Source organism: Temnothorax americanus, unplaced genomic scaffold (assembly GCF_048541705.1).
Source record: "Temnothorax americanus isolate GAGA-0224 unplaced genomic scaffold, ASM4854170v1 Scaffold29, whole genome shotgun sequence".
In the NCBI taxonomy this organism is placed as follows: domain Eukaryota; kingdom Metazoa; phylum Arthropoda; class Insecta; order Hymenoptera; family Formicidae; genus Temnothorax; species Temnothorax americanus.
In genome coordinates, this window is record NW_027509432.1 from 293,988 (window position 1) to 317,348 (window position 23,361).

Sequence of the window (23,361 nt, forward strand, 5' to 3'; positions counted from 1 at the left end):
GTCAAGTTTCTCCTTCGAATTGTTTTACAGCACCCGACGGACTTTAACGGTTTCTTTGCCTGGCCTATTATGCTTATATCCTTTCGTTCCTTCCTCCATCCTTTGGTCGCGAAACAATCATGCGTAAGTATACGTACAATATACGTCACGCGTTACCGATTACACGCGGCGATGAAATCGAGCCGCGTGTAATTTTATTAAGCGGTGTGTGTATATATACATATATATATACTTTAGCGGGTTATGCAACACACATATATAATTAACGTTAACGGATCTATTTTCCCAAACCTGTTTAGCTGGCGTGTCGTTGACGTTAATTAGTGGTCGTGCAAGTTTCGTGCGGATTAATTGTTAACAGTAATATATGTATGTATGTATGTGTGTGCGCGCATACATTTAATAATCTAAAGTTGCGTTTTCGACGTTTCGACGATAGTGAAACTATAATCTAATGTTTGTTACTCGATGAGTCGATTATAACCGCAATATGCAAATATCTCCATGATTTTAAATTCGTGTATAATATTTCCACAAAATCCAGAAATCCACTGATAATTAATTACCGTAACAACTGTTCGTCGTGGCGCGAGGTATATCTCAAGATAAATACTGTAAGCCGCAAGTATTCGGGCTTCATCCCACAACATTTTTCTCGAGTCGACCGCACTCGGTGCAGTGGCGTCAGTAAATTTCCGGTACGCAGACACGTTATCGCGACATACGAATTTTTTTTGTTTGGAACGGCACATTATCATACAATTCGTTTTCTCATATCACATTGCTAAAGTATATCGGACAGATTTATAGTGTTGACACATAAATTATATCAATCAGTTTGAGGTACTTATCACTGTGTCAACTGATGTCTGCCGAGCTGTCTATTTGCAATCTATAAACTTTTGTACGAAGATAGTATGTTAAATATTTGCGGAGGTATCTCTCGCTAAGTTTATGAAGACAACTTTATTTTTTGTTACGATCACGTGAGAGTTAGGTACGATATAAATTCAGTGTACAGTCGTCAATGTTGCCTAACAGACCAGACAAGCGCGCGGATACGGTATGGCGGCGATAAATGTCGACGAGACGTGCTCCGTATTATCGATTTCTTCGCAAAATCGTCAGGAAACGTCTCTTTTGAACGATTGTGACATTAATAAAATATTGGAACGTAAATTTGGTAGTGATAACTCTCGACTTGTCGACTGGAAGTTGGAGCCTCTCGACAGAACGGACGGTTTCCTCGGCCAATATTATCATCTTCGCGTTATGGCGCGGATTGACGGCAAAACGCAAAGTTTGCGGTTCTTCGCCAAAGCTCCACCGCCAGATCACAGTTCGCAGTTCGAATTTCTGCAACGATTTGACACGTTCAACAAAGAGATCACCGTTTATACGGATTTGATGCCGCGGATGGGCGCGGGTGGACCCCCAAAGTGGACGGTAGAGTGTTACCTTTGCAAACGAAACCTCATCATCGTTCTAGAGGATGCGTCGATAGATGGTTATGCTACGTTGAACAAATACGTGCCGTTCGACAAAGAGCACTGCGTTTGGATACTGAGAACTCTTTCAAGGCTCCACTCGAGGTCTTTGCTACTGGACGAGAGACTTCGTCGGGAGAGCGGTCGGACCATCTCCGATTTTTATGGACAACTGCTGAACGAGGTACTCTTTGTGGACGAGGACGACAGATCGGAAAGGTTCCTCACCTCCGGTGTTACAGGCCTCTGTGCTGCGATCGATCTTATCGAAGAATTTGACGATAAGGAGAAGATTGTTGTTAAGCGACGAATCACTGAATGGTCTCGAAAAATTTCACGATTATTGGCTCCATCGAGGGAGCATAGAAATGTTATTTGTCATCGCGACATTTGGGCAAACAATATAATGTTCCGACATGATTTGGCCGGCAATACAAATGGCTGTTACGTAATAGACTGGCAATTTCTTCGTTATTGTCCTCCGGCTATCGATTTTGTATGCTGTCTGTATTTAATTACTGATCGAAATATTAGAGATCGTCATTTCGATTTTTTTGCCAGAATTTATCACGATTCATTCGCTCAGGGTCTGGCAGAGGAAGGTCTCGATGTGGAGAATTATTTATCCTGGACGGCATTCCGGAAGAGTTACACAGAGGCGCGAGACATAGCACTTGTTTATGCCGCGCTCAATCTGCAAATAATGCTATTATCCAGTGAGGCAACTACGGATTTATGCAACTCGACCGAAAAACTTGAGCAAGCTTTGTACGGGGACGGACGAGCGGAACTCGTGCGCTATCAATTCGAGAAGGAGCCGGCGTATAAATCGCGTATCTTTGAGATTATACGTGAAATCAAGAATCGTCTGCCCGAATATCCGCCGAATCTGTAATTTTCGTAGACTGTGAGATACGACGTATTCAGAAGCGTGCGGTCATTGGTATCTGCTTTACGATCTGTGATAAAAGATTGGAATCGTGCCAAGTACGAACCTATCGTCGCGCGTCGGTGCTTTATTTACAATTTTTGATTGCTCGTAAGTTTCCAGAATCGTATCGTTATATTATTGAGAAGAAATGTGCCCGTTCAATTAGAATGAAGGATTTTATACATGCAACATGTTAAGTTTATTAATATATAGTATATATATAATGCAAATTTTTTTTCTTTATTTTTTATGTAATTGTTTATTGGGCCAATTCATTACTTGAAGAAATTACTTATTGTTGACACACATTTTCATTTTATGCATAATATAGAAGAATGTTTATATGTGACTTTTCAGTTATGAGATTAAAATCTATTTTTCTAATAAAAAGTATCTCGAGAGAAGTAATGTACGTCAAAAATATAAAAGATCTTAGGTCTCGAGATAGTTTGACATTGAAACATATATTGGATGGGCAAAAAAATATTGGAATCTCGGCTTTTCAGTTATAATTGATGATGGAGAAATGTTTCTGATGCAAATGGACGTATAAAAGGTTTCCCATGGGAATTTTATTTTACTCATTTTTCAAGTGCCATCGTTACGTCTCGTTCCTCCTTGAGAGTTTTTCTTCAACTGCATATTCATTAATGTATTAGTATTAAAATAAGTAGAGTACTACGTTCCATTTTTATTTAAATATAATTTTTTTCTCTATAGTCGAGTATTGCATATTTAGTTCATTAAAGAGAATAATTATTTTCCTTCGATTGCCTTATACATACATACATATATATGTGTGTCTTTCTTCGATTATATTAATATTTATTCAACGCACGGTCATTCAAAAAAATAATTTTATAACCGTCGTGTGACACAGCACTTTGCAAACTTAAACGAAACCATCGTTCCATATTACATCAATGTCTCTTGAACTAACTTTGTCGTGAAAAGAAAGAAGGATTACGCTGCGTAATAAACTTTAGAGCAATCAGCTAAAAAAAAAGGATGAGAAAGGGAAAATCTAGTATTTAAAATAAATGTATGTTATTGGCATTATACCTTTACATAAAAAATATATATTTATATATAAGAGAGAGAGAGAGAGAGAGAGAGAGAGAGAGAGAGAGAGAGAGAGAGACAGATTTTTAACTGGTTTGCTAATTTAGGTTTATGCATATCGCATGTTAAAGAGAGTGTCTTATAATTATCTAGAGAAACAACAGCTGAGTATCTCATTTAAATTTGTTAAATAATCTGAAGGAAAACGTGATTTTATACTTTATACACATAATAAAAATTGTACGAAACCTTACTACAGATTATTTTCTAAAAATTATATAGAGCGTTTATAAAAGACATTACCAACTTTTGTATAGTATAATAATCAATAATTTTCTTCATATTTAACAAGATTTTTTAACGGCGAAGTCGTTCGTGAGACCAATGATACTCGCGAAGTATATCTTGGCGATAAAATGATGAAGAACAGCCAGACTTAATGACCCGTGACGCTATATCGAATTAAAGCGGAAGTTCCTTTTATTGCCGGCTATTTAAAGCGCACGTAATCACCCTCGCGATGTACCAATGATATACTTGCCGGCATAAACTGTCCCAACCGCCTACGAGATAGATATTTAGAGATTGCAAACAGTTATTGCGCGTTGACTATAGCTCAATTGACTATATAGTCGTGATAACTTGCTGAATGCGGATTAAACTTGGATCTATCTCGTTGATTTTCACTCGACGGCCCACGAAGCCGCCGTCTATCTAGAATAGTGTTATGATTTCATTATACGTAGCAATGTGCATCTCTCTTTAACGTTGTGATATAAAGAACTCGATAATCTTTTATAGTAGAAATCGCGGGAATGTGTTAACTACCGCATCGTTATGAATTTTGCTGTGAATCAATCTTTTGTAATGTCCATCTAAATTGGTAATTTCTTTCGCAATACTTTTATTGATCTAAACATTCTAAACCGATGACTCTCTGGTTGCAAAAATATATAAGTAAAACTTGTCCAGCAACCGCTGAATGTTTGTTAGATCTATTCAAACAACTGCTTGAAAGAGAAACCGAGCAAACACTTTCAATCGACAATCAAATAATTCGTCCTGACCGTTGAAATAAACGATGGTGCGAATCGTGTGTAAGGAACTTTCGATTCGACCGTCCATGATATATACGTATATTCATCTCTTGGAATACCAGGGTCGCGAACGCGCTGTTTATGCGAAATCCTGTGGCTCGTGGTGGCGAGAACGGAGAGAGCGCAGGCGTCCGGAGTCCTGTGGCGGCAAGCGAAGTCCGATTTTCTCTAGTGTCGCGTCAACTGCCGCTGGGGAGTCGTGTGCGTCGCACCCTGCCAGCTGTGCTTAACAACCCCTTCTTTGAGTGGCTTTACCACGCTCACTTATTTTTCGTTAAAAGTTAAGTCCGGAATTAAAACGTACTTTCGAGGTGCGCCGAATTTACATTGCGCGGAAAATCGCGCGTACACGTGAGCCTTAAATGCTTTCCTAACATCGTGCGTTTACTTAAAATTAGTGTAATGAATCTCTTCTCGCGCCTTTTTGCTTCTGTATGCTAGAATAAATGTATCATCGTGACACCTCGAGATAATTAATTCGAGATTGGAAAGGCTCGATCTAACGATGACAATCTTCTCGTGATCGTGAGATCGGAGCAGAATTTTCGATTTACATATATAAGGGGCCGTGAATGAGAGTGCACGATCGGAAAGGCGAGCATTGTGCGTGCGTTTTGTGACTGGCGGGCTAGATCTCGCGCGGTGGCGATTTCGTTCGAAAAGCGTTCATCCCATTTCCGGTCGTTTGCCGTTCGGAAACGTGACGTATTTGCGAAGAAGTGCATCGATCATGAATTGGTGCGACGTGCAAGCTTACGCGGATTCGGTCGACAAGTCGTTCGCACGTCGAGGAATGTTCGCATCGGACGCCAAAGCATGAGGGACGACGCATTGACGTAATGGTGAGCTCAACGGTATCATTTCCGCATTTATATTAACGCGTTATCCAATTCGTTAATAAAGACCGGCAAATATATCTATAAAGATAAAGAAGATGTGTCAGAACACTTGCAACAAAAATTTCTCATTTGAAACAATCGACAGACAAATTTTGCAAATGGTATGCTATCTCGTTTGTTGAGAAAACGTAAACGTAACGAAATGTTTTCAAGCGCAAGATGTCGATGCTGACGAGTACGTAATAAATTTATTAATCATACGCGAGAGAAAATATGTACGTTGCGCAAAATTCATGTTATAAAACTATAGGTTGAAAAATATGCTATAGATACAATTTACATAATACGAATTGCTATCGCACGACAGTCATTTTCGCGTCGAAGGAGTTGACCTTTTTTATTGGAGTGCGCGGAAGGATAGAAAATGGCGTGAGTTTCGGAGCCATCAGCCATTAATGGCACGTGTCGAGGTACGCAATCTACATATACCTAAGTATGTACATAGGCGACGCGCTGAGCGCAATGGAGATTCGCGATTTCAGATTCTGTGTTATTACGACTTTATATACACGCGTTATCAGATAGTAATCGCGTGTGATTGATTCGACTATAATTATTCGATCGATCACACATACGTGGAACATACATGGAACAACACTTATATTATTTGAGAGGCACCAACTATATTTTATATTTTTAATAATATCGACACTTTTTTTATATATATAGTTATAGGTATACATGATAATTTAATTGCGGGGAACTAGAGAGTTTTTTAACATTTAGATATTTAAACTATTAAAAAATCGATATTTTTTAATCATATGTTGTATTATATGAAAGGTTTATACTTTCTATATTCAAATAACCGCACAATTTACTTTAAAACATGTTTGACTTATTTACAAACGTTATTTACAAATTTTTTATATTGTAGCGCGTGATATTATAATTTTATCTATTTGTCATTGAAATACTTAAATATATTTTCTGTATGTAAAATATGTATGTCAGGTATGCCGTATTTACCTTAATTACATATTTTTTAAAGAATTTATGATCAATGCTTTCAAAAATTTGGGTTCTAGTTTTTGTGCCATATTCTTCAATGACGAAGTTATTTTGGTTTCGTTATTCCTTGACGATTTAATAAAATAACGCATGCTTTCGATACTTTATTGCGGTCCATATACGTAGCGTTGAATTGGCAAGTTTTAAGCTTTCAAAGCAAGAAATTCGGCCGTCAAGCAAACAGATAATATCTCTTGCCGACAATGATTTATTCGACGTTCACAGAATGACAGCGGGTGACATTCGTGTACGCCCTGGTACTCCCGATACGCGTGTGACGTATGCGTTCAAACGCGTGACGGGGATCACCATGAGCCCTGACGCTCGTTGCACGACTGACTTTATACAAACGCGGTGTACCATGGTACGAAGTTCACAAAATTTACTCTGATATATATCTTTCGCCTAAAACATCTTCTGTTATATTTTTTTCATCATTAACAAATTTTTTGGAGATTTTGTTTAAGAGTTTGTTTTAAATAATTTAAATACATGTATATAGCTAATATTTTTACTAACAATAAGACAAAGAGGTGACTACATCGTGCATTTTCATTTACGACTGAACATAATTAAACGTGTAGAAATTGCTTAATAATCCTAACCGCTTGTCAGGCAAAGCTGTGTCAATTTACCCCGATGTCTCATATCCACGAATAGGTTACGTGACGCGTTAGACTTCATACACATATATAACATATGCATGCCTGGTTCGAGATAAACCGCTGCGAGCTAATGGCATTAAAATGTCTCGCGACTAATTCCCTTTTGGATGTGTATGGCACAACTATATTTCAATTCAGATATACACACACATTTATATATACATAGTTCGACCTTACGAAGCGACAGAAGCGAAACGTGACAAGTAAAACAGTTGTAACGTTCGAAATAGCGATGTCACTTTTACAAACTGCAAGATTTTATTTACACTTTTATGCGCATAGTCTCGTAGTCTCATACGGAGATTGCACTATCAGTCACGCTGACGCGTGTAAACCGATTTCGTTGGCATGCATGTTTCGAAGGTTGCACGTATGTGCATTTACGACCGTCGCACGCGCTACAAACATTAGAGCTTGCGATATACCTACATATTTCTTGGAGATATGAGCTTGATTCGTATGGGGCAAGGCGAAGTCATATACTTTCTCAACTTGCTATTGCGTACGATTGGTAAATAAGCAAGACACTAATAATGACTGATCAATGATAGATTATGCTAAATTGGGTCCTTTTTGGTTGTAAAATTGACTCTTTATACGTTTTCTTAAATATTTTGAATTATAGCCGCTAAGTTTTATTATATGCGTTGTCTACATCTAATACGTGATACAATATCTAGAAAGCTAAATTTATATGTAAGGTGAATCGCTCGCAGTTGTTTTGGGATCACTATCTAGACGATTGATCCCTTGAGAGAGATCTCGAGATGACACGTATATCTCCTACGATGCGACGTCATGCAATTAGACGTACACAGTTACACACGTGGTCATATCGGTAAACTCTCGAAACCAACATCGGATGGTTCATACGTTAGCGCGATTCAGTTTGAAGCCGTAAATTAACCGCAGCGGCAATTCGCTATGACAAAATCTCTGTGAAATATTTGTCGTCGTACCAATTGGCAATTTCAGCGGAGTTTTTTTTTTCGCCGAAAGATATTTTTTATGAGTCATATTTTAAATTTGTTTTCGCGCAGATTCAGTAACTATCACGAAGCGATGTTATCCTTTTCAACTCATGTAACGTGAAGTGATTATTATATTCATGATCTAACGCAAAATTTGCATCTTGATGAAGTTACGAATGCAAATTATTTTCCTTGACGAGTTAGAGCTTTGAAGTTGTGCGATTTGCCGCTTAGAACTACCACGGAAAGGATTCGATGTACATACAAAATGATTAAGTTTTCTCTTTATCCATTCGTGCTCGAGTCTTTAATATTCTTAGCAACACGGCGCCGAGAACTGCTGTTGATATCTTTCGCAATATTTCATCATTAGGCTTATTCCTCGGCGAAACGGTGAAATTGGAATTGCCGTAAAGGTGCGAACTCGCGACAATAAAAAATGATTTAAGACGCTTCTAAATCACACGTTAATGAATCGAGTGCGGTAAAGGAATGAAATTTAATGAGCAAAAGGAAATTAAAATCCTCTCTTTGATCAGGATCTGCCCTAATCTTTTGAGTGCAGCTTCGTTTAACAAAAGATTTCGTGATTTTCAACGGTAACTTAGACGTAATAACCTGCAGGTAACGTCCGCTCGCAGCGGCCATGTAGATATCAAAAGGACTATTTGCGAACTATGAAAATGAATAGCTTACGAGAGTAATTGTCGTTTATAGACGTATCTTATACTGATACACCCTGAAATAGGCACGTCTACCACTCTACCATCTACCATCCGGTGCATGTAATATTTACCGCCGCGCAGTACGACGGTACTGGAATATAGCGGCAGCCAGTGTAACAGCCAAGGATCGATATCTATAAGCAGTCTTTTCTTACGGCTTAGATCTTACATTCTAAATATACGGTATACGGACGAGGCACGCGCATATTTGTGATGGATAGAGTAAGATCGCGAAAGCAAAGTAATTGAGTAAAAGTAAAAATGAAATTAATAGATAGTCATATAGTCGCGAGTGCAAGGTTTCATTTTGATTTATATATTTTACGACGCCATTTTATATATACGTCCTATATGCGCGTTCTATAACGCGATAAATTAAAACTGTGGGGGATATATTGACGGTACGACCAACAGGCACGCACGCACCATGCGTTGTAATTTGTTATACCTACGAATTATCGTGGAAAAATGTCGAGATAAAGACTAGTGCGTGTTGTTTCGATTGTGCGTTCCGGCAGGGGTTTCCGCGATAAAGTTAATAAATGGTGCACGTCCGTAGTTCTTAACTCCACTTATCACATCGTTCTGGTTTAATGGGTAAGCTCATTTGTTATCCATCATTGTAGCTACTTGCACCGAACATGTTATGATTTTTAACACGATAGCGAAATAAGAGATCGACATCCATATTCCATATGCGTTTGAATCGCATAAAATTGATCCGCATAAAAAAATTGACGAAGTCATGTCCATTTAATAATAATCTGTGATACTACGGCATTGGTTAATTGATACTTTAAATAATGATATTATATTGATATAACTATAAATAATTGGTGAAAGTAAAATGTCGTTCATATCTGATAAAATATATATTGTGATGCTCGTACCTACTCGTGTGGGATTGCATGCGCATTTTTCTGAAGATGAAACTAATACGTAGATAGAAAAGTGGGAGAGGTTTGACGTAACATGTGCGAATACAGAACAACAACGTGTCATTCCTGAAAAGGGATGCCTTCGATATTTTGATACTATACCAATATACTCTCCGCGTGCTGGATATTTTTATCCTATCTATTATATATTTTATCTTTGATATATATATATATCTTATTTTTGTGACGTATCGATGAATTCACACTTCCATTAAGAATATTAAATAATATAATGTTAGCGTCTTTTACAATTAATTTTTTTGTAATTAAAGAAGCGCGTGTGATATACTTTTTTTACATCTACATGTCTATATAGTCAAGTGCAATCTTTTTTTTATCTTTTTATTCCTGTTGTTTCATATAAAATATGAATATGAAATACGAATTGACACGAAAGCGTTACATTTCATCTGGCTGGCGAAAAAGACATTCGCTGGTTATAAAGACATTAACTTCAATGAAAATCTTTCCGTCTTCAAAAGCTACAATATATTAATTTTGAAGGTTCTTAATTACAGAATGTGATCTTTTATGTATCATTAATATATTATTTTTATATTTGAGAATTGAAAAGTGTCATATTAATGTGCAGGTGAAAAATAAGAGTATATCGAAATTGTAGTCAGTATTTCAGTACACTGAAAGCTCCTGCTTTTAGAATTTCACGTACGATTGCGTGCAGCGTATCTAGAAAGCAAGACGTAATTCGTGAAAAAACACATTTATGTTTGAACTAAATATGGATTGTAACATGGCATGTAGGACAGTAGGGCGTGATTTACACGCATCTGCTTCTAGGAAATTCTATTTTAACGTTAAATTATTTTCACTCTTTACTACGATATATAAAAGTATAATTAGTAAGTATTTTATATTTATCTTGTGTAACTAATTTCACGTATTAAAATACGATGGTTGCTACAAATCGATATTGCTAAAATAATTATATGAGGTATTGTTCAACTAAAAATTTTCTTTAATAAAGCAATTGTTAAAAGATGTTTTTATGAAAAAAAAAAGAAGCATATATGCAGTGCATATGTGTGATTTCAGGAATGAGCTATATTTTCGCGTTTCTCGCTACATTTTTTGGTCATTTATGGTATATGTCCATTAAATTCGACATTCGTCAGGCCATATGTGTCTGCACTGTTACTATTTTCCTCCAGTTGATCGTTCCAAGTTTTACGCATCGATAAAAATCCTATAAATTCTACAAATCATTGACGGGAATAAAATTATATCTCGAGTTTATAATTTTACGACTTTATATTCGTTTTTACATCTTATATATGAATTGTCATTTGTTGCTATAGATATACAAATATATAGCTTGTTTTTTATCAATCAAAAGTTCATTGCTGTTTTATAATAACGATATGAGATGGCCAGTAAAGTTCTAAACAAATATCGTCCTAAGGTTACGCTAATTACGAGAGCTATTGCTTTTCATAATTCAGAGCAAGATTAAAACACGCGTATACAAAGGCGATTACAAACGGATCTTTTGAGATTACACGTTTTATGTATGCAACGTATACGCGGAATGATAATACAGATGTTACGTTCATTAGTCATTATAGGGTTTTGCACATGATCTTCTTGAATATGATATACATCTCTGCAGTGTCATGATTTCCTCCTCCGATTATTCCATTTGAATCACAGATATGAGCGTTCCACTCAATAGCTCGTGAGAGCGGGATAGATTACACGGTAGGAGCTACAAGTACCAGATTCTATATACCGCCTCAAGACGCGTATATGCATATGGAACGCTATGGAGCGGTGTGAAATCTCCTTAGGTTAAGCTACACTTGCTGCCAAAACTAACATGTCCAAACATGTACATGAAGTTATCGCACCATATATGTAGCTACATTTTAAGCCATGTGTGTGATAGGAGTTTGCGTATATTATTACGTTTATTTAGTATTTAGTACAAAGGATATCTCATACAGCCACCTTACAATGTATTATTTAACGTATTTTGGATACTAATTAGAATTAAAAATTTTTGGACGAAAATGTTAAAATCATTTTCGAGAGTTTTCGAATTATAAGCGATTAAAGTTAGTCAATGCTGTCGTATAATATATTTATACGCGCTTACTAATAAAAATTAACAAAACACATTAATTAATATTTAGAATATAATTATTAAAGTATTATATGGCGACCGTGTAAAACACTCTGTAAATAAATCATAAACATAATAACACATTATATAGTTATACATTACACATATATATTTCAGAACAAAATATCTGTTTATATGTATGTGTATATATGTGTTAGCATAATTGTAAATTATATATAAATCTATATTATATCTTATACGTGTCAACGTGTTTAGATATTCTATCATTTGATTTGATTTGATTTGATGATATTATTTCTTTCAAGTATAATATGCCTTTGATCCTTTGTATATTTCGTGAGCACATATGCACGAGCACCAAGATTCATACGATATATAGAGAGATGAAATTTTCTCGCGCTATGTCACTGGTGTCAGAACCAAACACGTATGAAGGACACCTATGAAACCATCGTAGGATGCAGTTTATAGCTTTATACTGTTAAAGAAGGCGCGATTCAAGACATGCTTGCAGAACGGTCAAAGATTTGTATACATCAATTGTTGCATATAACTAATTCGAATGTCAATGACATTGATTTTTATGTAAAGTATATAATATTTATTAGAATTACACTGAGAGATTCGAGTCAATAATAATTTTTAAAAAATTGATATGATAAATATTAAAATTATGATGATTGTCTAATCTCTAAGTGTAAGATGCAATTTTAAAGCGCTCTTGTGTGCTTAAATAGAAACTTATGTACTTTATATACGTGATTAATGTATGTTAATAGCGTTCTACTTTTTTTTTTTTTTACTAAAACTGATATTCGCTATGAGGTGTGTATTATTGCATGATTTTTGAGTTTTTCCCTCCCAAATACTTTCATAGTTATGTTGAACTATGCGATTCTATATACGAGGCGATGCTGCGCATCTTCGAATCTCGTTATCCGTATTTCCACTCCGCAGCGACGTTAGTTCCATTTCAAATAACTTGGTAGTACGCTTCAGTGATCAGGCCGATAATGCTTTGGAGATGTCGCGTTAGTTTGTAGCTCGTGGAGAATTAACGCCACTCGGAGGACTTTTCTTGACGTGACTCGCGCATCCGATTTTTCCGTATATAATTAGCCAGGTTATAAGAAAGTTGAAAAATAGTATGTTTTTCGCAAAAAGATGCTTTGATTAAAAGGATCGAAATTTTGTTCGCAAGAAAATGCTCATCATATTTCCACCAAAGTTACAATGATGACGGACGATTTAATATCGCTCGCTACCACTCGGCGAACGACAGGCAGACTGAGATCAGAAAAGATGTCGGTCGTAAATGGATGTCTTGTGTTGTGGAATAACGAGCGAAAGAATGTGAGAAAAGAGGAAGTGAGGTCGTATTGGGGAAGATGCCCCGACATGGTGGATTCCACAGTATAGCTGGTCCGCCGCCGACGCCGTCGGCCAAACTCGAGGCGAATCGATCGTCTCTACCTTCGCCTTCGCCTTCGTGAACTGGCTCGATCATAAATCACGCCGCAATATGTCGGTATCCCTCCAAAATGGCCTTGAATATTCGCTAGCTGTCGAATGGCATCAGGATGGAGAGCGACAAGATGCGGAACCAAAATGAAGACGGCAGTCGGGAGCGGATCTTGGCAAGAGGATCGTGTTAGCCTAGATTTACTTCGCGAATCGATCATTTGCAGCACTGTGTACTCTTAATGGATCGGTTTCTGTTTGTTGTACGTTAGTCTACGCAGATCTGTCTATCCTCGATATGTATAGGGCGCCTCTATTATGTAAATGAAGTAACGTGGTAGATTGGTATTCAACGTCAAGTTCGGCACCTTCGGTCTATCTTTGGGGAATATGATAGGAAGACAATAATAGTAGTAGACTCTAAAAACTCTCGGCAAATCATAATTTTCATTTTTACGTTATAATTTATTATCGACGCGCGTTTTTTTTACGACTAATTTTAATTGCGTATGGGAAAAAGAACTATTTCAAGACATATTAGTTCTGCAAGTATTGATTATTTGTTAAGTAGCTTTTAGTGGGAAGGCTGAGAACTTTGAGAGAAAATTAATGCTTTGAATGGAATGAAACTTTCATGTGTCGGTTATAAATGGAGAATAATACCCCTATTTACGTCCATTTTCGACACTCTGAGATATTCTGTCGCAGGCAAATTATCGGGCTGAACGCGATTATACGCGAGGCTCTGCAAAACCGCGCATCCCGAACTACTGGTCATAATAAATCAACCGTTTTTGCAGTCCGATGTATTTGGCGTCGAGCTCAAGCTCCCACTAACCCACGGATCCCGCACTAACGCCGCTCACTTGGCACATTGCCATTTTGACTAGAATGCCCGTTTCAGCAAATGACAAAATATGCGTTATTAGTACCATTGAGAACGCGTATAATATTTTTTGCAAATTTTGCATTCTCGATTCGATATCATAAAATCATCTCCATAACCCTTGAGGATAACTTGAAGCATGCACGCAAGGTTACATTGGAAATATGAATTTAAGTGGCGAATCGTTTCTTCCACTAACACATAATGACTATAAAATTTGCGCAAATTTAAATGAATTCAAAATTGCGTTTCCCATTATAATATTTCATCACAATATTTAAACGTATTTCGTATGATACTATTTTTCGTTTTAGTCACGTTGGATAAATTTTATATTAACGGAAATTTATTTCCAATATCAAGATCATCCAACTTCAATCGAGAACGCATTCGCTTCGAAACTGAACGTTCGATGTATGCGTTTGGCCGGCTAGCTAAACAACGTGTTTACTAGCAACTGACAACGCTAACCTCTTCGTGGCATGTTAGCCCTGATTGCAAAGCACCACGCGACTCGGGTTACAACATTCCCACCAATCGACCGCAACGATAATTACTTTTTGCGCATCTACGCATGCGAAATTCCAATCAGCGAGCTATTCGCGAAAACGCTCGTTAAGGTGGGATATGAAAAATGGAATTTCCGTTAAAGCGGTTTTCAAAATCCAAAAGAAACATATGGATTTTAAAAGTCTACCACAGTTTTGTTTATCCCTGTAAAAACTCAAATTTTTCTTCCATTGAAATAACGTGATGTTTATCGAGTGAACGAGTCGAATGAACATTGAAACGCAGTCATGCACGTATTACTGAAACTTGTTTGATTTCTCTAATCCTATTCATTATTTAAAAAAAATCTCTCTTTTGTTAAATAAGTTATTTGTAAACTGAGTTTCTGCTTTAATACAATTTATTTTTCTTAATTTTTTTTATATTTTTATAAAATAGAACATAACATTTATTGAAGCGAACAATCTAACTCTATAAGATGAAACGTAACGTTGATCACTGCAGTTTATGCAATGTGAATACTATTATACATATATCTATATATATATTTATATTTTAAAGACCTCACACACATCTATAGCAAGTGGATAGAAAATCGATTTGCAGAGTTTCTATAATATTTCGGTGGAATCTCGTTGCATTCGCTGGCAAGTTCTGTTCCCATGCGTATCGCGCACAGAACGCATTTATCGAATAGTCGGGTATCTCTATCGACCTGTGTCGCGGGAGCGTTTATTAACAGCGAACCGCTCTTATCGAAACAGAACGTTGAGCCGTTCATGAAACACGATACACAGGGGAAAAGATAATTCGCCACCAGTTTTCGTTGGAAATAAGAAGCCGGACGACAGCGAAGATTTATGGTCCACCGTTTAAGATCCAGTTCTTCCTTCTTGAGCTTTTCCATTTCGCGCGTACTGCCACGCATTGGCGAGGAACCTAGCAATCTTTCGACATTTAATCTATAAGTGATAGCGATGAGCTCAACGTGATAAAAAAGTTTTATACTTTTTATATAGAACGCATGACAGAGAGAGAGAGAGACTTTTTTGAAATAATTTATTGTTAATTCTGCAAATAATATGTATGTACAAATATGCAATTAAACAAGCATGTATTTATTATATAGAATATTAATTCTTCTCGAACTTTTACCAAGTAACTATTTAAGTGTTAAAGATATTCTATTTCTGGTTAATTTTTTACAAATGCAGATAAATTTTCTTTGCTCAAAACTGATATGCTAATTTCGTACATACGAGAGACTCGGAAACAAATTTTTCTGCATGTCCGGATGTGCGGACCGTGTTCTCGACTCCGAGATTTTCCATTAACCACGGTGGAATTGGATTCACGAGGATTTGCGAAATGGAAAATGCGTTCGAGAGGCTAAATAAATCTGGTATAAATCTGACGTCATAGAGCCGCGAATTGCGAATCTGCAAGAGGGGTCAGAGGCAGTAAAAGGCGGTTGTTGCCTGATAGAGTGGAGAAAAAAAAAACACGTGATTTTGTCGAATTTATCTTACGGGTTTTTATCAGTCCTGCGAGAAGTTGCAGAATCGAATAGAGCGATGACGGCACTAAAAGCTCGAAATTTTTCATTTGGCGATATCGGAGCGAGAGTTAGCGTTCTGCTTTCCTCTCCAAAGGGAAAAGATAACGTTATATCGAAGTTCGCGGATGGACCGAGCGATTGGAACGACTCGAAAGAGGCGGGACGCTGAAAGTTTTCAGTCCAATTAAATTTTTCTCTTGTTTTTTTTTCTCAGAGATCGAGCGAATGAGATCTTTCCGCTTACGTGGATCGATTGAAAACAAGTTTTTCTAATTTTCAAGGATGATCGAACGTTTGTCCGAGGCCCATTATATTCTTTGCTCCTTTTTTCTTTCATGTTTGGAAAAGCCAGTCGCGAAACCTAATGCTCCGTTTACCATATCGTAGATTGACGTTCTGCGACAGTTCAGTATATAAATCAGCAGCGATTGATGATGGATAAGAATTGTGTGTATGCGCGCGTATGTATATGTGTGCATTCGTCATTCATTGTATGTCGTAGATAAGCAAAGAGTCCTCGAGAATCGCTCGTACATGCTATTTCAGATATAGCAATATATATAGCATTTATCTATCAGATTAATGTAATAAATTGCCAGTGATTTATGAGCTTTATGTTATGAGCTTTAGTTTTGATAGTAACAATAATGTACAAGAAGCATAATCTCGGCGTTTTGAGATTTGCATTTCGTAGATTACCATTTTATATTTTAATATTATGTAAGCACAATTGCAACAGTAAGTACAGTTAGTTAAGTTATATGTAAGGCAGTAAAGGAAATATTTATTAATTTTTCGTACAAATTTTATAATGATAATATTGTAAATATATGAATGAGAATGCTATAGCGAGCGTGCATATTGCGCAGGTGAGAATTCGATTTTATAATAAAGATTCTGTTTCGGTACTCGGCAATCTCCACTCCGTGGATTTGCTCTCGTAGAAACGTAATGCTTCTCACAGAATACGTAGAATACGTAGAATGAGAAGACTAAGGCGTTTCCTCGCAAACTCCATATGCGTTCGCTTTTGGTCTGTATAGCTGCGGCGGGTCATTGGTCTAACGCACTAAAAACTTGCCGAAGAGAAATTCAGCGAAGTATGCAGGATTTCCTTTTTAGAAAGACGCAGGGCATACAGGCACGGGTCGACTGGGCGATCTACGTTTGATCGCAAGATAGGTTCCTGTTTCTTTCGTTCTGTTCAGTACCGGTTTGACTGGATTATGTGATACGGCGCGATCCCCTCAACTTAATTGACCCAGGATTTTATATATATATATATGAGTACACTTATATTGCTATATGGCGATGATAATTTTCTTTGGTGGATATATCGATTCTATAATTCTTCACTTTTCGTATATGTCTGCATCGATTAACGTGTATTGCTTATGCGGAGCGCTTTTACGATAATTGTTATGATAACAGCCAAGTCCCTGCTTGTTGTTTCGGTAGGAATTTTACGTTGGGAGGATCAGCTCCGACGTCTTATGCAAATTAACGCGATTCCAACTTAATAGACCCGTGGTACCAATTACGCCAACGTTGTTCTATCCCCCAACCGTTCTTGTTTCACAAACACGTTCAGCCATTCTAGATGGTTACAATTACTTTGATTTGCCGTGCAAGAAATTCACACCGAATATAATTTCGAATAATGCATAAGATTTATAATGTGCAGGATACTATTAATTAAAAATCTTTTTTAACTAATTATGCGTCGAAAATGTCGAACAAGTTCCACAGATGCAAAAGCTGTGTAATTAATATCTAGCAATTATTTGAATGATATTTATATAGCAACGTGTTTCGCGCGTTTTTTATCTTCAATAAAAGCAGTAGACAATATAAAATCAAAATAGTAAAGAGTGCAAAAATAGTAAAAAAGATTTCATATTATCTATACATAAATTTATTACAGCAATATATATTAATTTAAATAATAAGAGATACAATGTGTATTTTTGTCAAAAGAACTACAATTAACTACATTTTAATTTAATTTAATTTAATTTAATTTAATTTATTGCGATGCTTAGTGGGATTACAGTCATGAAGAGTATAAGCAAATAAAAGAGCACGCAAATGGCAAGGCATCAACTCGCGTTGTTTCTAAGCCTACCAGTATAAAATAGAACATATAGAAAGGTGAATTCGCTCACGGGAGTACGGGAGTAAAAATTTTTGACGCACAACATAACTTACATATTAAACGCAATACGCCAGATTTAACAATACTTAGATTAACAAAACTTACATACTAAACGCGAAGGTAGCACGCAGATGCGTGCACGTGAGCGCGTTGGTGGACTCGACACGTGCAGACAATAATTAACTAAGAAACAGTCGTTGTACGTAGTTTGTTCGAAATGAGATAAGGAATAGGTGTTCACCAGAGGGAAGACTTTAAAATGGAAACGTGACTCGTTTAGCGGCGAACATACAACCGATTATACCGCACGTAAGTTCGTGGTAAACCGGAATTCGGTGGAGTGCCGAATCTCGTAGGAGAGCTCGCCTCGCGGCGAACGAGGCTTCGGCAGAAATGCGTGGCCGCATTCCCCATCTGCGAACTACCCTATTAACGACCGTTCGCGCCGCGACGCCACCCGCCGGCCCGTCGAGGCTCAAAGCGAAGCACGTATAGCGCTTTATTGGCGGCGATTTCATCCTGTCGCATAAATCCGCATCAGGTTTACGATGTTAATTCAACTTTTACGGAGGGAGGCGAGATCGCGAGCGTGACAATTTTCCCTCTGGCAAACTCCGTTATGCGCTCGGATAGAAGGATGCGAATCAGGAAAATAGCGCCGAGTGTTCGTTCCCAACACGATATGTACAGTGCACAGTGCACAGTGCACGCAGTGCATGATTAAAACTAATATTTATAATCGCGTTTTTGCTGATGAATTCAGTTGAAACTAATCTTTAAAAATAATATGATTCAATAAATAGAGCTTGAGAATTAACAAAAAATGATAGAATATTTCGCCAATATAGATTAACATTAATAAGAGGAGAATTAATTTGATACACGCGCGCACGCACGCACGCACGCACGCACGCACGCACACACACACGCTAACACACACACGCACACGCACACATATACTCATACATATCTATTACGTCATACAATCGTGATTCAATTGAAGAACTCGAAGTTTGTTTTGAAACACAGTTTGAGTTTTGTTTCTTGCGGTTCAACAAACGATTCTTAAGATGTGTATTAATATAGTTTCTGAATCTCGTAATATTTTTCCGAAGGCGACTTGAGAAAAGAACGATTACAGTCGTGAAAAATCTGACTTGAACCATTTGTATCTCGAGATATATATGAAATAACATAATACGGATATAATTTTAATTATACGTCTTAATTTTCCAAGCTTTCTGATTTCTTATTTAAATCTAATTTTAAAGGCAAGGGTTTCGAAATCTTGCTTTTTTTTTATTGCTTCTATGGTTATTTTGGATCGATATTTATTGCAGTATACGATGTTCACGTCAACGTTAACGGAACCATCACTGCATAAAGTGTATGACTATTAAACCGAGAATGGGATTATTACTGTAAGTGAACGTGCTTATAAATGTCACGTAATTCGCAATGCAATTTGCTGGTGCCGTACAATGTCAACGAAATTATTAATCGAATTGCCCTTCTGACCATATGAATTTTGAAGTAACAATGCGTTCGTATAATATCCACGTGTCGTAATATTCGCTTTTGTTCATGTAATCTCTGTGGCTTGAGAACGGGGATTAAAACGCACACATAGTAATAACTTGCCGAATTATACGCTGCCAAATTCTAATTTGTAACCATATTCATATAATAAATTAATAATTACAGGGAATTTATTGAAAAATATAACAAGCAGTTGCAAAAGTTTATATATTCAATTTACTGTTACACACGATGTACTACAGTTGTATTTTAATTTAAATTTCCTTAGCAACTTTATTCATTTTATATTAACATAAAGTGTTTATCGTCTGATTGTATAGTAAATTTATAAAACATACAATTCCCTTATAAATACATTTCGAAACGGATGATAGCGTATTTGTGGTTACGTCGATGGTAATTTGTGAAATGGATTGCAGTAAATTAATGGGTATGTGAAACGGGGAATTAATTAATATCGTACTTTCAGTCAAATCGATTCGTACATCGTTTCGAAACTAAGTTATACGTATTAGATAGACATGTACACAGTGTGTGTCCAAATTTATTTAAGCTAATAAATAATAGCTGCGTTATTTACTTGAATATTTGTTATGCAATATACTGAGTGATATAAAACAATATCGAAAATGTTTAATTGATAAAAGGTATCAACCTAAACGGGGGTTTTGGAGCAGTGATAACTTATGTCCGAAAATGTTTCGTTACCTGGCGATAAATCTATATATCAAAAGTGCTTTTGAGTTAGAGGCTATTAAATTTGCAATCAGCTATATTATTTTGAAGGAGACGATAAAAGAAATAGAAAATATGCTAATACCCATTTTAATTTTGATTAATCAATATAAAGTTAAAACATAAAATAATATATATATCTGTGTGTGTGTGTGTAAAAAAATGCAGCTATATATATGAATTTAAAGTTAACTTATTGCAAATGTTTTAATTAAGATCACATATTAGTCTTAATTAATTAATATATTGGTGCAAAATATATATGAATCGGAGCTGTTTAGTATTTCTCACAAAAGCTTCATTACTTCGACAGATTAATTTCAATTTAATTTGGTTCTTATGGACAATATATAATTATTCTTCTTTATATATGTATAAAGATTCTCGGAAAAAGTTTTGATTTTATGGAAAAGTTCCACGCTTTTGGAGTTTTATATTTGAGATTTTCTTATTTATTTTTAAATAATATCTCGAACAAAGCTTCGAAATAGCTGACAATAAGATCGAAGAACTTATTATTTCTTTATTATTCTGTCTATCATAATAGAGAAATCGGCAATAGTTTGCGGCGTATTTTCTTCGTTGAAATGGTACGATCAATGTAATTGCGGCAGATAGAGAAACTCATCTTGAATTCGCGGCCATGGGTGATCCTTTGAGGATCTCGAAAATTTTAAAATTCTAACGTGAGCTTATTCGACCTTCTACGCAAGGTGACCGACCGCCCGACAGCCCGACAGCCCGACAAAATGGCTTCTTTTGAAGCATTTCACCTTTGTTCAGCTGGAACCTCTTGTGCGCGGTAACCTGGTTGAAACAGTGTGCATTCGTTCCCGTGCTAGTTTGATTTGAGTAAAGCTAGTTGTGCAGGAAGAAAAGGCATTGCGATAATCAGAATCGAAAACGACAATTATCAAAGGTCAGATCCGATTGGATTCCAGTTTAACCATTTGGCAATTAATTCGCGAATTGCATAATAAATGTTCTATATTACCGCTTTGTTCATTAATAATATCGTTATACTTTTGTCATAAAATAATAACGGTCAAATCATCACACTGCAGTGTCGTTAATAAACAGTCGAGGATCACGGTGCAATGGGCGTATTTGCGAATGCATTAAATCCGTTGAATAATCGCGCAACGGGCATCGAAAATGCGGTGGTTGCACGTATGGCCGTGTTATTGTTTACAACGCGACCGTCTAGCAATTTCATGGATATGAGTGAGTATTTAATTTTAGATCAGAGTATTCAAGGATCGAAGCACACATCAATTCGATTTTGGAAAATGTCGACTGAACAAAATTATGTTATTTAAGAGATTACTTGAATAACTATATATAGCTTCTGCTAATAAAATATTTTATTATTTGGGGAGAAAATATGAAAAAAATTGCATCAAATACTACAGAATGATCTCTCCGCGAGAAGTACATATGAATAGGCTAGGACGCATAAATGTACACGATAGTAAATGATAATTAGTATGCAAACTGTCATGGAAGATGAACTGTGCGCTGCAAATGTACATAAAAAAATATAGTAGGAAGATACATCATGTACCTATTTATTTGCGTAGTTTAGTCGTGCGTCTCTTAACATGCCTGGAATATGCGCGATAATTTTTCTCAAATTTAAAACTTGCAAAATTATTTGAAAGCGTTTCTTACCGACGAATTTTCTTTAGTTTTAATAGTTAATAACTGGCATTTACGCGGATCCTGTTAGCGACGACAAGGATATATCATTGTAATCAAAGATTCATCTCGCTGAAGTTTAAAGGATATATTTCCCAGTGCATTCGAGCCCAGTTTAAAACAGCTTAGCTGACTTCATATATAGCGGAGTCGGGCATATTTCGCGTTGTACAACTAGGACGGTAGAGCGTACAGATTTCTCGCGGAGGAAAATGTTAAGCTGCGCTTTTATGCCAGAGCGATAATGGGTCCGAGAGATTGTTTTCTTTTATTCCTGTGGATATAATAATATAATGTCTGCCACGTCGTTGTACCGAGACCTCGACTGGCTAGCTACCACCTACCGCTACGTAAGGAAGCTATTCATTTTAACCTGAAACTTTAAGCCACCGCTGTAATAAGGGAAGAGAAACTTTAATAGACGCGCGTTTTAAGGACATGCCCCGTTCCTTTGCCTGCCGCACGGAGACATTTTAGATAACCTAAGGAAGTATGTTGGAAGGTTTACTTTTTAAATTTTTGTCTACGTCTTTCAAGGCGTTTAATTTCTTCTCCTAAAATGTGGACACATTTACAAGTGACGTAAATTAGGTACAATTATTATTCTGAGAATATAATCTTTTTTGTATTATAGCAATATTTATGTATTGTCAGAATATATATTTGCATATTTCAGGAACAATATCTTCTTGCAGAAGAATTTAATATTTATGAGCAAGATGCATATTTATTTGGGATTAATCTTTACATGTATACAGTTAATATAGTTTGAAATATCATATATTACACGCGTATACACGTGCATTAAAACGCATTCGGCCTTTTGCATTCTACATCGTATGATTAATGACTGACATATCGATGAATCATTATTATATTTAGTTGATCAAAAATTCATCTGTAAGCTCTTTAAAATATTTCCTTTTAAATTT

The 23,361-nt window shown here is 36.4% G+C and overlaps 3 protein-coding genes across 6 annotated transcripts in view; 2 read left to right on the forward strand and 1 right to left on the reverse strand.

Annotated features, from left to right (window-relative positions):
• The window catches only part of M (zona pellucida domain-containing protein miniature), a 267,575-nt gene that overhangs the window by 36,612 nt on the left and 207,602 nt on the right, over nt 1–23,361 (reverse strand). The gene's annotated exons all lie outside the window — the stretch shown is intronic.
• The window catches only part of Sol1 (CUB domain-containing protein Sol1), a 232,044-nt gene that overhangs the window by 4,288 nt on the left and 204,395 nt on the right, over nt 1–23,361 (forward strand). Inside the window, exon 1 of one of the 3 annotated variants that reach the window (XM_077410711.1) lies at nt 4,830–5,431. The exons of 1 other annotated variant lie outside the window; for it this stretch is intronic. In XM_077410711.1, the coding sequence (XP_077266837.1) occupies nt 5,417–5,431 (15 nt within the window). In that variant the 5' untranslated portion in view covers nt 4,830–5,416. Of the gene's footprint in view, nt 1–4,829; nt 5,432–23,361 lie in introns of those variants that run through there. One more of the 3 variants, XM_077410712.1, reaches the window with a different exon arrangement.
• Nucleotides 1,029–5,037, forward strand: LOC143899919 (uncharacterized). Its single transcript, XM_077410721.1, has one exon. The coding sequence runs from the start codon at nt 1,066–1,068 to the stop codon at nt 2,380–2,382; it is 1,317 nt and encodes a 438-aa protein (XP_077266847.1). The 5' UTR covers nt 1,029–1,065; the 3' UTR covers nt 2,383–5,037.

What these genes read in the sequence shown, in the direction of transcription:
- LOC143899919 (XM_077410721.1), top strand. Translation starts at nt 1,066, where the DNA reads ATGGCGGCGATAAATGTCGACGAGACGTGCTCCGTATTATCGATTTCT.